Source organism: Pelophylax lessonae (genome assembly GCF_965119305.1).
Source record: "Pelophylax lessonae genome assembly, chromosome: 5".
NCBI lineage: Eukaryota > Metazoa > Chordata > Amphibia > Anura > Ranidae > Pelophylax > Pelophylax lessonae.
The window spans coordinates 556,349,090-556,367,464 of record NC_138772.1 but is presented as its reverse complement, the minus strand read 5'-3'; the positions used below and the strand labels follow the sequence as shown (position 1 = coordinate 556,367,464).

Genomic DNA, 18,375 nt, shown 5'->3' with positions numbered 1-18,375 from the left:
ACACAGTAGTGAGTAGTACAGTGTTACTGCAGTGACACTGAACCCCCCAGAGTAAGACAGTGTTACTATGGTGACACTGACCCCCCCCCCCAAGTAGTATGGTGTTACTATGGTGACACAGAACCCACCCAGAGTAGTATAGTGTTACTATGGTGACATTGACCTCTCCCCCAGAGTAGTATAGTGTTACTATGGTGACATTGACCTCTCCCCCAGAGTTGTATAGTGTTACTATGGTGAAACTGACTCCCCACAGAGTAGTATGGAGTTATTATAGTGACATTGAACCCCCCCAGAGTAGTACAGTATTATTATGGTTACATTAAACCCCCCAGAGTAGTATAGTACAGTGTTACTATGGTTACATTAAACCCCCCAGAGTAGTACAGTGTTACTATAGTGACATTGAATCCCCTCCCAGAATAGTACAGTGGTACTTTGGTGATACTGAACTTCCCCCCAAGAGTAGAACAGTGTTACTATGGAGACAATGACCCCCCCCCCCCCCCCGAGTAGTACAGTATTACTATGGAGACACTGAACCCCCCCACCATAGTAGTAAGGTATTAATATGGTGACACTAGCGCAAAAAAAAAATAAAAACCGCACAGGTGATCAAATTCCACCAAAAGAAAGCTCTGTTTGTGGGGAAAAAAGTACATCAACTTTATTTGGGTACAGCGTCGCACGATCGCGCAATTGTCAGTTAAAGTAACGCAGTGCAGAATCGCAAAAAACAGCCTGGTCATTCAGGGGGTAAATCCTTCCGGGTCAGAAGTGGTTAAAGTCCCGATATTACCTTCTCCACCATGAGTGGCTGTTGGATTGGAGAAATGGTATTGGAGTACCTTCACTGTGAGCATGATGCTGTACACAGCACTAATATATATATATATATATTCCATTGAGCGCACACATTCGTAGACACACTTCTGCGGGAAAAATGCGCATGTGGGCGCGCCCGTGGTGCTAAAAATAGACACCCTGGAGCAGAAATACGCTGCCATACAGAGCCAAGATGGAGAGTTCATTGAGGGGTTAAGGAGAGCTGGGAGCACCGGTGAGGTGGAGGGATGGCGGAGGGGAAGGTTGATCCAGATTGGTTGTGACACTTCACCTCTCCGCCGTCTCTCATCCAATTTCTTCCACGCAGAAAGCACGGGTTACGCTTTTTTTTTTTTATCCACTGAAAATTGCTTTTCTGTTTTACTGCATTTAATAACAATAAATTCGATTTTCCAAAACAGCTGCCCGCGGTGTCAGAAGCCATTACCGGTTTAATGGGGACCGGAGGGCTAAAAACTGATTCTGGAGCCGACACCGACAAAATTTATGCAGCTTAAGGCCGCACTTCGCTTACAATTTCCGAAGAAAAATGAACAGCTCAGGAAAATCAAAGATAAAAAAGCGGCTTTTGCTGCAATAGTCATCTTCAATCCGGCGCTGTCTCCTGCAGTACTCGCTTTCCACCACTAGATGGTACCAGACCTACAGGTTGAATAGGTTGAATACAGCTTTATTCCACCCACTTTCTCTGAGCTCTAATTGTTATGGACCCGCCCCCTGACACGCCCCCTGAGTACACATTATCACAGCTACCTGCACTCTCTGTATTACTGTAATAAATGATACTCCTTCATTATGTGAGCATTGTTTAAGACAGGAGTAAAGCCTCGTACACACGTAACGAATTTCCGCCGACCGGTCGTCCATCTTTTGTCCAGAGTGGTGTCTGTTGGTTGGAATGTGCTCTAGACTGTACACAAATTTTCCCGTACGACAGAATTCTATTTTAGAAGTGATGTCATGTGTTGGATTGCTTTCTATGTGTTCTTTCATCTCTGAGCATGCCTAGTCTTGCTCATAAGATTTTTCCCCATCAAAATCTGTACTAATGAGATGAAAATCGGACGTGTTTTGATGGTCGACAAAAATTTTATAGCCTGCACACCAGGATTTTTTTCGGCCGAAAAGTCGGAGTCGGTTGTCGGAAGCATCATACTAACAAGCCGAAAATCGGCAGATCGGTCGGCGGACGAAAATTCCCGGTCGAATTTCTACTCGTGTGTACGAGGCTTAAGGACCACTCACCTCTCCCACTGAAGGATGAGAGGAAGGATAATACTCAGCGCCATGTTTGGAGGACAATAATCTGCACCATGGACAGAGGACAATACTCAGCAGTACCATGGACAGAGGACAATACTCAGCACCATGGACAGAGGACAATACTCAGCACCATGGACAGAGGACAATACTCAGCACCAGACAGAGGATAATACTCAGCACCAAGAACAGAGGATAATACTCAGCACCAAGGACAGAGGATAATACTCAGCACCAAGGACAGAGGATAATACTCAGCACCAAGGACAGAGGACAATACTCAGCACCAAGGACAGAGGACAATATTGCACACCGTAGTTGGAGGACAAACCTCAGCACCATGGATAGAGGACAATACTCAGCACAATGGTTGGAGGACAATATTCAGCACCATGGATGGAAGACAATACTCCACGCCATGCGCAGAGGTCAATACTGAGCAGCACCATGGATAGAGTACAATACTCAGCACCATGAATAGAGGACAATACTAAACACCATGGTTGGAGGACAATATTATGCACCATAATTAAAGGAATATACTAAGAAAGCACCATGGATGGAAGACAATACTCCACGCCATGCGCAGAGGACAATACTCAGCAGCACCATGGATAGAGTACAATACTCACACCATGGACAAGGGATAATACTCAGCACTATGGACAGAGGACAATACTCAGCACCATGCATAGAGGATAATACTCAGCACCATGGACAGAGGACAATACTCAGCACCATGCATAGAGGACAATACTCAGCACCATGCATAGAGGACAATACTCAGCACCATGGACAGAGGACAATACTCAGCACCATGCATAGAGGATAATACTCAGCACTATGGACAGAGGACAATACTCAGCACCACGGACAGAGGATAATACTCAGCACCATGGACAGAAGATAATACTCAGCACCATGGACAGAGGACAATACTCAGCACCATGGACAGAGGACAATACTCAGCACCATGGACAGAGGATAATACTCAGCACCATGGACAGAAGATAATACTCAGCACCATGGACAGAGGACAATACTCAGCACCATGGACAGAGGACAATACTCAGCACCATGGACAGAGGACAATACTCAGCACCATGGACAGAGGATAATACTCAGCACCATGGACAGAAGATAATACTCAGCACCATGGACAGAGGATAATACTCAGCACCATGGACAGAAGATAATACTCAGCACCATGGACAGAAGATAATACTCAGCACCATGGACAGAGGACAATACTCAGCACCATGGACAGAGGACAATACTCAGCACCATGGACAGAGGACAATACTCAGCACCATGGACAGAGGATAATACTCAGCACCATGGACAGAAGATAATACTCAGCACCATGGACAGAGGATAATACTCAGCACCATGGACAGAGGACAATACTCAGCACCATGGACAGAGGACGGATATTGTTTGGAAGTCGATCCTCATTCAGGAAACTGTCTGGTTTAGCGACCCCCTTACCCATTAGGGAGAAGCTTCTTAAGATCATCATTATTTTATCCTTCCTGATTCTCTGGAAAAAACTTGGTCATCTCAGTTACACGCAGTGTAAAGACCCCCTGTGCCCCCCCCTCTCCTCCTCATTCCTTCCATGAGGGAGCTCACCTTTCTGATGTGACAGGTGAAGAGCACCGAGCCATGGTTGTCCTTTTTCCGGAGGGTCTGCAGCGATTTGGAGAAGGACATTGCTCCGCTGGGATTGTCCGCTTCCTGCTGAGACCAGAAAATGAGTCAGAAACTGGAAGCAGAAGAAGCTTCAGCTTTAAGTTTTTTTTTTTTTTTTGCTTTTACATTTTGTTACTTTTTATTTTTGTCTTTCTGTTAAAAAAAAAAAAAAAAGTAAAATAATAACTGGAATAGGAACAGGTCCAAGATATGGATATGGGAGGTCTCCAGAGGATTGGACACATCCTTCAGGACCCAATATTACCCAATATACCCTTAAAAACATCCAAAATCCACCTTAATGTCTGTCCCTATTGACTCCAATGTGTTTCACCAAAATCAGATTTTTGGTGAAATGTTTGGAAAATGAAAACTCCTCTCATCCTTCTTCTACTCACACAGGCGAGATAATTCTGCTTCCACGGCCGATGGTATCCCACATCCCTCCGCAGGTCCTGTAGGACCTCCATGGCGCAGACTTTGCATTTAATCTGGAACATTTCTGAAGGTGGAATGTTCTTCACAATCTTCCGAGCTCGCCATCTGTCGAAGAGGAAGGACAGAAATGACATGTATACAAGGGGAGATGAGGAATTCGGGTGTCACCCAACACGGGTTGCAGATTACAGAAGTGTACTAGAGGGTAGGTGGAGGCACAGGTGTCACAGGGGTGCATTAAACCTGTTAAGGTCACAGGGCTCTTGGAGTGACACAGGATGCTCAGGGTGCTCTGAAGTCACAGGGGACATGGGGTGACACAGGAAGCTCAGTGCTACGTATTTATGGGGGTCATATGTGACACAGGAAGCTCAGAGTGCTTTGGAATCATGGGGGTCATATTTGACACGCAGAGCTCAGCCTCAGAGTGCTCTGGTGTCACAGGGGTCATGTGGTGATACGGAAGTCACAAGGTAACACAGGATGCTCAGGGTGTTCTGGGGTCACAGGGGTCAAAGGGTAATGCGGAAAGCTCAGGGTGTTCTGGGGTCACAGGGGTAATAGGTGACATAGTAAGCTCAAGGTGCTCTGGAACCACAGGTGACATACTGTAGGAAGCTTAGGATGCTCTGGACTCACAAATGTCATGTTGTGACAAAGGATATGTAGGATGATCTGGTGTCATATGGGTCATGGGATGACACAGGAAGCTTGGGGTGCCCTGGAGTCACCATGGTCTTGGGGTGACAGGAAGCTTGGGGTGCTCTGGAGTCATCAGGGTCTTGGGGTGACACAGGAAGCTCTGGGTAATCTGGAGTCACAGGTGACATAGGAAGCTCAGATTGCTCCGGATTTACAGATGTCATTGGGTGACACAGTATACTCAGGTTGATCTGGTGTCACAGGGGTCATGGGATGACACAGGAAGCTTGGGGTGTCCTGGAGTCACCAGGGTCTTGGGGTGACAGGAAGCTCTGGGTGCTCTGCAGTCACCAGGGTCTTGGGGTGACATAGGAAGCTCAGGGTATTCTGGAGTCACAGGTGACATAGGAAGCTAAGGATGCTCTGGACTCACAGATGTCATGGGGTGACACAGGATACTAAGGTTGCTCTGGTGTCACAGGGGTCATGGGGTGACACAGGAAGCTCAGGGTACTCTGGAGTCACCAAGGTCTTGGGGTGACACAGGAAGCTCTGGGTGCTCTGGAGTCACTGGGGTATTGGGGTGACATATGAGGCTCAGGGGAAATATGAGTTACATGGGACATGGGGTGACCCAGGAGGCTCAGGGTGCTCTGGAGTCACAGGACTCATAGGTGACACAGGAAAATCAGAGTGCTCTGGAGTCACAGGGGTCATGTGTTGAGACAGGAGTCACAGGTTAACCCAGGATGCTCAGGGTGTTCTGGGGTCACAGGGGTAATAGGTGACATAGCTCAGGGTGCTCTGGAGCTACAGGTGACATACAAAGCTCAGGATGTTCTGGACTTACAGATGTAATGGGATGACACAGGATACTCAAGTTACTCTGGTGTCACAGGGGTCATGGGGTGACACAGGAAGCTATAGGTGCTCTTGAGTCACTGGGGTATTGGGGTAACAAGGGAGGCTCAGAGGGCATTTGAGTTACAGGGGACATGGGGTGACACAGGAGGCTCTGGGTGCTCTGGAGTCACAGGGTAACATGGAAAGCTCAGAGTGTTCTAGAGTCACAGGGGTAATAGGTGACATAAGAAGCTCAGGGTGCTCTGGAGTCACGCATAACATAGGAAGCTCAGGGTGCTATTGATTCACAGAAGTAAGTGGGAGACACAGGATGCTCAGGTTGCTCTGGAGTCACAGGAGTCATGGGGTGACTCAGGAAGCCCATGATGCTCTGGAGTCACTAGGCTCTTGGGGTGACACAGGAGCCTCAGGTTGCTCTGGAGTCACAAGGTTCACAGGTGACCTAGGACACTTAAGGTGCTCTGGAGTCACCAGGATCTTAGAGCGACACAACATCAGGGTGCCCTAGAGTTACAGGGGTTAGAGGGTGGCTCAGGGTGCTGTGGAGTGATGTGGTTATGGGGTGGCCCAGGAAGCTCCAGGTGCTCAAGGTGATCTGTAGTCATAGGGTTCATGGATTAACCCAAATTCTCAAGGTGCTCTAGAGTCACCAGGGTCTTGGGGTGACACAAGATACCCAGGGTTCACTAGGGTTACAGGGGGGGGGGGGGCATGGGGTGACACAGGATGCTCTTGGGAATGCTGGAGTCACCAGGGTCTACTTGAGCAAACATCTACCTACCTCTTAAACAGATTTTGGCAGAGGTCTTGGAATTGTTCCAGTACGGCTGGCGGTTGTGGCCACTCCACGCTCTTCCCGTAGTCCGCCATGTTGCGCACGTTCTCAAAACGCCTCACCACCTCCATCAGATGAGAGCGGACTTTGTAGCATTTGTAAAAACTCATAATCTTGTAGATGGCCCTGAGACGCTTGAATCGCCAGCGAGCAAGAGTCCCTCGCCAGACCTGCCGGGGGGAATTCAGAGTTTTAGAAGCAGAATAGGCACCGGTCACGTTACAGGAAGTGTTAGCATTTACTGACAGTATTCCACAGCTAAAAATAACATAATTTACATAATATAATTCAAAAACAGAATCCCCCCCCCATGAAGATTCAGCCAATAGTTGTAGGAGTGAAGACTATCCTCATCTAATCTCTGCAATATTGTGTTCTGTCATTGTATTATATTATTGTACTGTAACATTGTGTTATATTGTATTAAAGCATTGTATTTATTACAAACCCCATTCCAAAAAATTTGGGACGCTGTACAAATTGTGAATAAAAACTGAATGCAATGATGTGGAAGTTTCAAATTTCAATATTTTATTCAGAATACAACATAGATGACATATCAAATGTTTAAACTGAGAAAATGTATCATTTTAAGGGAAAAATAAATTGATTTTAAATTTCATGGCATCAACACATCTCAAAAAAGTTGAGACAAGGCCATGTTTACCACTGTGTGGCCTCCCCTCTTCTTTTTATAACAGTCTGCAAACGTCTGGGGACTGAGGAGAAGTTGGTGAAGTTTAGGAATAGGAATGTTGTCCCATTCTTGTCTAATACAGGCTTCTAGTTACTCAACTGTCTTAGGTCTTCTTTGTCGCATCTTCCTCTTTATGATGCGCCAAATGTTTTCTATGGGTGAAAGGTCTGGACTGCAGGCTGGCCATTTCAGTACCCGGATCCTTCTTCTACACAGCCATGATGTTGTAATTGATGCAGTATGTGGTCTGGCATTGTCATGTTGGATAATGCAAGGTCTTCCCTGAAAGAGACGACGTCTGGATGGGAGCATATGTTGTTCTAGAACTTGGATAGACCTTTCAGCATTGATGGTGCCTTTCCAGATGTGTAAGCTGCCCATGCCACACGCACTCATGCAATCCCATACCATCAGAGATGCCGGCTTCTGAGCGCTGATAACAACTTGGGTTGTCCTTGTCCTCTTTAGTCCGGATGACATGGCGTCCCAGTTTTCCAAAAAGAACTTCAAACTTTGATTTGTCTGACCACAGAACATTTTTCCACTTTGCCACAGACCATTATAAATGAGCCTTGGCCCAGAGAAAACGCCTGCGCTTCTGGATCATGTTTAGATTTGGCTTCTTTTTTGGCCTATAGAGTTTTAGCCGGCAACGGTGAATGGCACAGTGGATTGTGTTCACCGACAATGTTTTCTGGAAGGATTCCTGAGGCCATGTTGTGATTTCCATTACAGTAGCATTCCTGTATGTGATGCAGTGCCGTCTAAGGGCCCGAAGATCACCGCCATCCAGTATGGTTTTCCGGCCTTGACCCTTACACACAGAGATTGTTCCAGATTCTCTGAATCTTTGGATGATATTATGCACTGTAGATGATGAGAACTTCAAACTCTTTGCAATTTTTCTCTGAGAAACTCCTTTCTGATATTGCTCCACTATTTCTCGCCGCAGCATTGGGGGAATTGGTGATCCTCGGCCCATCCTGACTTCTGAGAGACACTGCCACTCTGAGAGGCTCTTTTTATACCCAATCATGTTGCCAATTGACCGAATAAGTTGCAAATTGATCCTCCAGCTCTTTCTTATATGTACATTTAACTTTTCCGGCCTCTTATTGCTACCTGTCCCAACTTTTTTGGAATGTGTAGCTCTCATGAAATCCACAATGAGCCAATATTTGGCTGACATTTCAAAATGTCTCACTTTCACCATTTGATTTGTTATCTATATTATATTGTGTATAAAATATAAGATTATGAGATTTGTAAATGAGTCCATTCCTTTTTTAGTCACAATTTGTACAGTGTCCCAACTTTTTTGGAATTGGGTTTGTAATATTGTATGGCAGTATTGTATTTATTCTAATATTGTATTTTTGTAACATTATATTATAGTATTTATTGTAATACTGTATTGTTATGTTGTATTTATATAAGATTTTTTTGTAATATTGTAAGGTATGGTAGGATTGTAACATTTTATGGTAATATTATATTTTAGTATTGTATTGTAATATTGTGTTTATTGTCATCTTGTGTTATAACTTTATTATTATTGCAAAATTGTATTGTATTGCATTGTACTGAAAAATTATATTGTAAAATCATATTATAACATTGGATTGCATTGTTATATTGTATTACATTTTTTTTTTTTTTGTAAGAATGTATTCTATTTTAATATTTTATTGTACTGTATTTATTTATTTTTTTAACATACAAATTTGCGTGTCATCCATAACCACTTACGGACCGCCCACCGCAGTTTTACGTCGCTACTTTGACATTAATACTGTATTGTTATGTTGTATTTTTTATAAGATTTTTTTGTAATATTTTAAGATATAGTAGGATTGTGTAACATTTTATGGTAATATTATATTTTAGTATTGTATTGTAATATTGTGTTTATTGTCATCTTGTGTTATAACTTTATATTGCAAAATTGTATTGTATTGTACTGAAAAATTATATTGTAAAATCATATTATAATATTGGATTGCATTGTTATATTGTATTACATTTTAGCAATTTTCTTTTGTAAGAATGTATTCTATTTTAATATTTTATTGTACTGTATTTATTTTTTTAATATACAAATTTTCGTGTCATCCATAACCATGCACTTTTACGTTGCTACTTTGACGTTAAATACCAGGGTAATGGCAGCAGATAGCAGCCATAACCCCTGTATTTTTTTACAGGGCGGGCAGTTCTCTTTCATATAAAAGTGGTCCCAGCAGTGGATTTGCCGCAGGATCACTTTTTTGGGCGGCAGGAGGGGCAAGTCCCCCCGCCGCTTCCAATAACTTTTCACGCTTACCGGAGCCGTCGATAGCGGTGAAAACGATCCGGTTCTTTCCCCTCCTAGGCAGAAGGTCGAGTGAGGGCAAGATGGCCCCCACTCCACTCTATGGCATTGGAGGACCGGAGCGATGTCATACGTCACTTCCTCCCAACAGCCTTAAAGGGCGCATTCTTTTTTTCATGATGAAAAAAAGCCTTTTTTTTTTTTTTAGCCTTTTAGTCTTTTTTTTTTACCCCAGATCTCACATTAACCACTTAACCACCGGAGGATTTTGCTGTCTTCCGTCCATGCCACTTTTTGCGATTCGGCGCTGTGCGACTTCAACTGACAATTGCGCGGTCGTGCGACGCCGTACCCAAACGAAATTTACATCCTTTTTTTCCCACAAACAGAGCTTTCTTTTGGTGGTATTTGATCACCTGTGCGATTTTTAATTTTTGCGCTATAAACAAAAAAAGAGCGTTTATTTTGAAAAAATAACAATATTTTTAAAATTTTTTTTATATGAAATTCCCCCCAAAAAAGATGTAAAAACCAATTTTTTTTTAAATTTTTGGCCAATTTGTTTTCTGCTACATATGTTTGGTAAAAAAAATCCCAATAAGCGTATTTTGATTGGTTTGCGCAAAAGTTATTGCGTTTACTAACAAAGGGAAAGATTTCTGTCATTTTTGGTGTTTTTTTTTTTAACGCGTAATGGCGGCGATCTGCGATTTTTTTTGCGGGACTGCGACATTGCGGCGGACAGATCGGACCCTTGAATGACATTTTTGACACTTTTGGGGGTACCAGTGACATTACTGCAGTAATCAGTGCTATATATATGCACTGTTACTGTAAAAATGACACTGGCAGGGAAGGGGTTCATTTTATTGGAGAGGGAGGGGTTAATGTATGCCTGGTGCTTACTGACGTGTGGGGGGGGGGAGGTGACTGTGTGAGTCATGGACAGATCGGATGTCCAGCTATGCTGAACAGTCCGATCTGTCACTCCCTGTCACTATGGAGATCCGCCCGCTTGTGTTTACACAGGCGGGCGGATCTCCACACTAGATCCCCGACGATCGGGGGAAGAGCAGCGGCGATCGCCGCTGCTCCTCCCCTGGCCCGACTCCCGCTGTGAATGAAAACAGCGGGAGCGAGCCTCCGGCGGCACGCAAGCGCCGCCCAGAAGGGGGAGTGTCTGACGACGTAGTACTACGTCGTCAGACGATAACGAGCCACTCTGCCGCAGTAATATTACTGTGGGCGGAGGTAAAGTGGTTAAAGAGGACCTGTCCTGCTTATTTCTATTACAAGGTATGTTTTTTTTTTTTGAAAATTTGTTTTTATTGAATTTTTGCACAAGAAAACAGACAAGACAATGCCACGCAGGGCAACAAGCATAAACAGTGACAACAGGTCAAACCCCTCCCATACATCCCCCCCACCCACCCCCCCCCCCCACTCCAGGCTCCATCCAGCACGTCCAGTGCAAAAACAAAGCTTCCATCAGTAATAAAGATACCCCTCAAGTCTGCTCCAATTATCCAGTAGTAAGGTCATAGAACATATAGATTAGTCCAGCACAGAGCCCACAAGCAGCAACCCCATGGCTTAGTCAAAAAATAGAGAGACTTCTATACATGCAGTAAGAACACAATGAACATGAAAATATCACCGACCGGCATGTCCATCCCCCCCCCCCCCCAGACAATCCCGAACAGTAGCACTCAGAACACTAAAGCTGTTCAACGGAGGTCGAGGCCGGAGAGTCTATCCATGTTTTCCATACTTTATTAAACTTGCGGGGGCATCCCCTACTGAGATACGCGGCCTTATAGAGCGGAGTCACTTTATTAACCAAGCCTTTCCAGAAAAGGATCGTGGGAGCCAAGGGACTCTTCCAGTGTAAGAGCAGAGCCTTGCGAGCATAGAAAAGCAGTAAGCTGACCAGAGTACGAACGGCCCTCGCAGGGGCCAAGCCATCCACCAACCCCAAGAGGCAAACCTCCACGGAGCTGGGGACCGGAATCTTAACCACCTCCACAATACAAGCTAAGACGGATGCCCAATAGTCCTTGACCACCGGGCACCCCCAGAAGATGTGACTGAAGTCCGCCGGTGAATGGGAACAACGCCAGCACTCCGCCGAGGCCGTCTGATAAATACGTGCCAGCCTCGCCGGCGTGTAATAAATCCGATGCAGAAATTTAAAGTGAATCAGACGGTCCCTCGCAGAGACCAGGTAGGCGAAGGGTGAACTCCACATATCATCCCAGTCATCACCATCCAGGTCAGGCACCTCCTCCACCCAGCGTTCCCGACACCTACGTACAGCAGGTGGAGTGATAGCGAACAATTCCCTGTACAATTCTGAGAGAGGCTTCCGCATATCCGCCGCTTGTATCGCTGTTTCAAGAGCTGAAGCTTTAATCACAACCCGAGAGGAACCGAATTGTGCCACAAACGCATGGCGAAGTTGAAGATAGCGAAAAAAATACCCATTTGGAAGATCATAACGCGCCTTCAGGGCATCAAAGGTGCACAGCTCCCCACCAGAGACAATATCCCCCAGCAACTTCACCCCCTTAACGGCCCAGATGGTAGGATCAGGGATCAAGGCAAAATGAGGAAACTTGGGGTTCCACCACAATGGGGAGGCCGGGGAAACACCAGTGGCTCCTGGCTCCACCAGCACCTGCATCTGTTCCCAGGCTTTGATGGTAGAACGCATCGTTCCTGTCAGCTTAAATGTAGCCCTGGACCCTCGATGCAGTAAAAGGCGAAGACTCTCGTAGGAGCCCAAAACAGCCGCCTCCAGCACCGTGGCGGAGTCCCCATTGTCCCCCGCAAGCCAGCGTCGCGCCACCACTCCCTGCCGAGCAAGGAAATATTTATAAAGATCAGGTAAAGCCAATCCCCCCTGACCCCAGGGCTCCTGCAACACCTGCAGACCAATTCTAGGAGGAGAGGTACCCCAAATAAAGGAACCTATCAGGCCATGAACGCGGCGGAAGAAAGAACGCGGGACCCACACCGGGGAATTTCTAAGGAAATACAGAAAGACAGGGAGAAGTTTCATTTTCACCAAGTTAATGCGCCCCAGAACCGACAAAGGTAAGTCGCGCCACACCTCCGCCCTGCGTTTAAAGACCTCCAGCAATGGGTTAAGATTCAGAGTAAGATAATCCGCCACCCTCGCCGACACCCTGACTCCCAGGTAGGTGAACTCAGTCACCCATTTCAATGGCAGCGCCCCATCAGCTGCAGCAATGGCACCAGGATCAATAGGGAGCATAGTGGATTTATCCCAATTTACCCTTAGGCCGGAAAACTTTGCAAAAGTGTCCAGGATATTGAATACCGCCCGCAGGGAAGCATTGGGATCCTTCAAAAATAAAAGCATATCATCCGCATAAAGTGCCAGGCACTCCTTAATGGAGCCCACTTCCAGAGCCCCCACCTCCGGAGATGCACGCAATGCAATAGCCAAGGGTTCAATCATCAGAGAGAACAAAAAGGGTGAAAGAGGGCAGCCCTGCCTAGTCCCCCTACCCACTGCAAAAAAGGGAGACAGGGAGGATCCAATCTTCAACGCCATACGCGGGGAGGAGTACAAGAGGGAAATCCACTTGCAAAATTTAGGACCAAACCCCATGCGCCTCAGCACCACCCCCATGTACCCCCAATCCACCGTGTGGAAGGCCTTGGCAATGTCCAAGGACACCACCACCCTAGTGCCAACCGAGGCATGGGACACCTGCAAATGAGTAAACAGACGTCGAAGGTTGGTGTCCGTGGACTTGCCCGGCATAAACCCGGTCTGATCAATGTCCACCAGGGAAGGCAAGACCACCGCCAGCCTAGTAGCCAAGACCTTCGTGAGTATCTTGAGATCCACATTGAGTAAGGCAATGGGGCGGTAGGAGGAACACAGGGTGTGATCCTTCCCCGGCTTGGGCAGGAGAACAACATACGCCTCGAGCATGGAACCCGGCAGGGCCCCCTGATCGAAACACGCAGCATACAATGCCTGGAGCCTGGGAGCCAGGGAGTCTGAGTACTGCCGATACCATTCCACCAGGAACCCATCAGGGCCCGGCGATTTATTGGAGGGAAAGGATGAGATGGCTCTCTCTATTTCCTTCAACGTGATGTCATTGTCCAGCCACGCACTGTCCTCACCCTCCAAGACCGGAACCGGCAAGCCAGATAAAAGGCGCTCCAACTCCTCCAGGTCATATGCAGGCAGGGGGGAATAGGTGTCAGAGTAGTAATCCATAAAGACCCGGGAGATCTCCCCCGGGTCCCTAACCAGTTCCCCTGAACTAGACTGGATGCACGGAACACTTACCGAAGCCCTCTGATCTGCCACCAAAAAGGCCAAAAGCTTACCATTCTTGTCTCCCTTCTCAAAAAGTGACTCCACTCTATGTTTAAGGTTGGCATGCGCAAAATCAGTATCCAACAAAGCCAAACGCCTCCTGGCCTCCTCCAGGGCCGCATAGGCCGCTGGTCCCGGAGCGGCCGAGTATTCATCTTCCAACCTACGGACCTCCAGCAGAACAGCTTCTCTGTCAGCATTAGCCTCCCTACGAGATGCCTTAATCGCAGAGATGTAATGACCCCGCATAACCGCTTTGAAAGCATCCCACAGGACTACCCCTGCCGTGGACGAGGCATTATCTTCCCAATATGTAGGCATCTGGGGCTCTACCTGCTGCATCACCTTGTCAGTTTGCAGCCAACCCGGCGAAAGGCGCCATGCACCCCTAGTTCCACCCGCTCCCACCCGCAGAGTCAGCAGCAGTGGGTTGTGATCAGAGAGGCCACCCGCCAAATATGTAGCATCCTGGACCAAAGCAAGACAAGGCCCATTAGCAAAAGCCAGATCTATCCTGGACGCCGTTCTGTGCACCCCAGACCCACAGGAGTAGCCACGTACCCCAGGGTTTTTCCAGCGCCACAGCTCCGTAAGCTGAGCCGCGGAAGACCAGGACACCAGTTCAGGAGACGACAGTCTACCCGGGTTAGAGGAGTCCAGCCCGCCGTCCAGAACAGCATTGAAATCCCCCGCCATAATTAGAGGAAGGTGCATATAAGGGGCCAAGGTCACCAGGAGATCCACCAGAATCTGAGAGTGGAACGGGGGAGGTAAGTAGACACTCACCAGTACCACCTGCCGGTGAAAAATCTCCAGGAGAACAATAACATACCGTCCGCCAGGATCCGTAATTACCTTTTGAATCGAGCAGGGTGCATTTCTACCCAGCAAAATAGACACCCCACGGGCATACGTGGAGTAAGTGGCATTGAAGATCCTCTGAATCCAAGGCCTCTTCAAGGCAAGCACCCTGCTCCCATCCAAATGCGTCTCCTGGAGGAGGATAACATGCGGTTGAACAGATTTAATATACCTAAAAATGGCTGTGCGTTTCACCTTGTCATTGAGACCCCGCACATTCCATGACATGATTTTAAGTAGCTCAGCCATAGAACAGCAGAGGGACACATAGCAGGAGGGAGCCGGAGGACCAAGCACAGCCCGAGGACCAACCCGATCCCCCAACTCCATCCAGACATTCAGCAATACAGACACATAAGTAAAAAAGAACAGTGACCACCGGATGGAGCCTGGAGCCAAAAACAAAAAAACATCCCTGCTGTGGTACCCAAACCTGGAACAAAAAAAAGTGCAACAGGGTACCCAGCCTAATCCCAAAACCCAGCAAAAATTTTAAAGGCATGGCTGCAACATAAAAACCGCAGCCGGCGTTACTCGTGTCCACCAAAGGCAGCCCCAAAAAAAGGGGGGGCCGTTAGATAGTCATTCCTCAAAAAAGGAAAAAAACCTAAAGGGAGGAAAAATAGAGTCAAAACAAAAAAGAAAAAATTGTTAGTTCAACAACGTGTAGCACACAGAGCTCCAATGACCTGTAGACCAGTCCACAGCCCCAGGAATAGAAGCATGGATCCAGCCCAGGGCAACCCAGGAAACTTCAGGGCAGGATCAGCAATACAGGAACCATAGATGTCCCCCCATCAGCAATTGAGGAGGCAGACCGCGCGTAGACAGGAGCTGCAAATAGGGAGTACAGTGCAGCAGGGCCCCAGGAGCCCCATATCATCCAAGAGAGCAGGTGCATCAGAGGAAATTAAATGGATTCCAACCAGTCAGCAGCCTCCCCCGCCGAATTGAAGAAAAGGACAGATCCCTTGTAATCCACACGCAAGCGACTCGGGTACATCATGCCATATTTCAGGCCCTTGGTTCTCAAGAGTTTGCGCACTTCAGTAAATGATCTGCGTTTCCACAGAGAAGTCAGGAAATAACATTATCTTGCTGTTCTCAAACTGCAATTCCTCCTGTTTCCTGGCCTCAGAGAGGATACGATCCCTGTCACGGAAGTTCAAAAAGCGGACCAGAAACGGGCGCGGGGGGGCCCCGGGTGGCCGAGGTCCCGTGGGAACCCTATGGGCCCTTTCCACCACATATGTCGGGGGAGGGGGAGGCAATTTGAGTAGATCACAAAAGAACTTCTCAGCAAACAATGTAGAATTAGATCCCTCAGCCTTCTCTGGCAAGCCGACCACCCTGATATTGTTGCGACGCTGTCGGTTCTCAGCATCCTCCATCTTGTCCGCCAAAGCATTCACCTGGGCCTGCATGGCAATGATTTGTGCCGAATGGGAAGCGGTAACATCCTCCACCTTAGACACCCGGCCCTCAGTCTCAGTCAGGCGCCCCCTGATTTTATCCAGATCATGGCGGATAAGGGTACATTCGGAGGCCAGGTGGTCAATCCGGAGCATCAGGGCAGTTTTTGAGGCGTCTATAGCAGCCAGTATGGGAGCAGTAATATCCCCCCCTCCATGCGACCCCCCAGTCTGTCCAGCGGTCCCCAGCAGTGACCCCTCGGTACCTGAGTCCATAGGCTGTGCCAGAGGAGGGTTCCCGGCCCCCGCAGACATCTTTCCCGACTTCAAGAAGGCCTGGGCGCCTGTGGCTGCAGAGGAAGAAGATGAGGCCTGGACCTGCAAGATGGCGGCGGCCGCTTTCGCGCCTCGCGGCGGGACCGCTCGTTTAGGCCACGGGGTCGGTGCTGAAACCCGGGATTTTCTCCCCGGCATCCGTGCCCCACCTGTGCCCGATGCGGAGGAGGGCAAAACCGCCACGATCCGAGGCACAGGGGCCGTGGATGGAGCCGGATAAGGTCAGGATGGTGGAGAGCTCTGCTAACACACGTCCGGCGCCGTCTACATCCCGGCCACGCCCCTATTACAAGGGATGTTTAATAGGTCTAAAAATGTTCATAAAAAATTTTTGTTCAAAGAGACAATGTAAAAATAAAAAATAAAAAGGTAAAATAAATAAGAAAAAAATGTTTTTGAGGCACCCCGTCCCTCCGAGCTCGTGTGCAGGAGCGAACGCATACATAAGTCGCGCCCACATATGTAAACGGGGTTCAAACCATACATGCGAGGTATCACCACGATCGTTAGAGTGAGAGCAATAATTCTAGCACTAGATCTCCTCTGTAACTCTAAACTGGTAACCTGTCGAAATTTTAAAAGCGTCGCCTGTGGAGATTTTTAAGTACCAAAGTTTGTCGCCATTCCAGGAGTGTGCGACATTTTGAAGCATGACATATTGGGTATCTATTTACTCGGCGTAACATTATCTTTCACATTATAGAAAAAATATGGGCTAATTTTAATGTTTTCTTTTTTTTTAACTCAAAAAAGTGTATTTTTTTCCCAAAAAAATTGCATTTGTCAGACCACTGCACAAATACGGTGTGACATAAAGTATTGCAAAAATCTCCATTTTATTCTCTAGGATCTCTGCTAAAAAAGTATATATAACATTTGGGGGTTCTAAGTAATTTTCTAGCAAAAAATATTGATTTTAACTTGTAAACAACAAGTGTCAGAAGTAGGTGCGGTCCTTAAGTGGTTAAGCAGGGGCCATGCTAATCTTCTCTGTATCGTTCCAATTTTAGTATATTTTAACATTGTAATATTGTATTGTACTGTAATAATCTATAGCATTGCAATATTTTGATGTATTGTATTCTAACAGTGCATTGTATTATTGTATTGCAGTATTGTATTCATTGTAACATTGTATTGTAATATTTTATCATAGTTTTGTACTTTTTGTATTATAACATTGAATTTTATTTGTTGTCATATTGTATTGTGACGTTACATTATATGATACTGAAACATCAGATTTTAAAACTGTATTATAATGTTGTATTTCATTGTTATATTGTGCTGTATTTGGGCATCGTACTTGTAAGGATGTATTCAATTTTATTATTTTTATTGTAACTTTGTATTGTGGTATTCTATTGTTTTGTGTTAATTGTAGCAATGTATTGTTACATTATGAAGAAAAGATAACACTAAAAAAGTGTACTCCCCGCGCCTAGTGTTGTGCAATGATGGGTTCCTAACAAAACTATGAAAAGCAGCAGCAGTATAAAAATGCTTTTCTGATATATTGTTACATTATATTGTATTTATTGTGTTACTGTATTGTAATTCTATATTGGAATATAATATGTATTTATTGAAGTATTGTATAGTTACATTGTATTTATTATGGTACCGTATTGTATTGCTACATTGTGTTGTATTGTTATATTGTATTGTATTGTATTTTATTGGTATATTGTATTTATTGTGGTTGCCATGATGACCCAATACGAAAGCGATACGTTTGACCACAACTTCTAGGTATAGTTTGCTAGCGCAGTTGGAATTTGAGGCCATGGAGAAATCCTCTCCAGCTCCAACTCTGTG

General features: G+C 46.3%; 1 protein-coding gene and 1 long non-coding RNA gene across 3 annotated transcripts in view; both read right to left on the bottom strand.

The window, feature by feature from the left end:
• LOC309556750 overlaps positions 1–18,375 on the bottom strand; it is a 489,144-nt gene that overhangs the window by 127,193 nt on the left and 343,576 nt on the right. The gene's annotated exons all lie outside the window — the stretch shown is intronic.
• The window catches only part of LOC309556744 (unconventional myosin-Ig-like), a 314,471-nt gene that overhangs the window by 87,223 nt on the left and 208,873 nt on the right, over positions 1–18,375 (bottom strand). The window contains exons 17-19 of one of the 2 annotated variants that reach the window (XM_082259231.1): positions 6,524–6,747; positions 4,197–4,341; positions 3,739–3,846 (exon numbers count right to left, since the gene is read on the bottom strand). In XM_082259231.1, coding sequence (XP_082115357.1) covers positions 3,739–3,846; positions 4,197–4,341; positions 6,524–6,747 — 477 coding nt within the window. The remainder of the gene's footprint in view (positions 1–3,738; positions 3,847–4,196; positions 4,342–6,523; positions 6,748–18,375) is intronic. The other variant, XM_082259232.1, reaches the window with a different exon arrangement.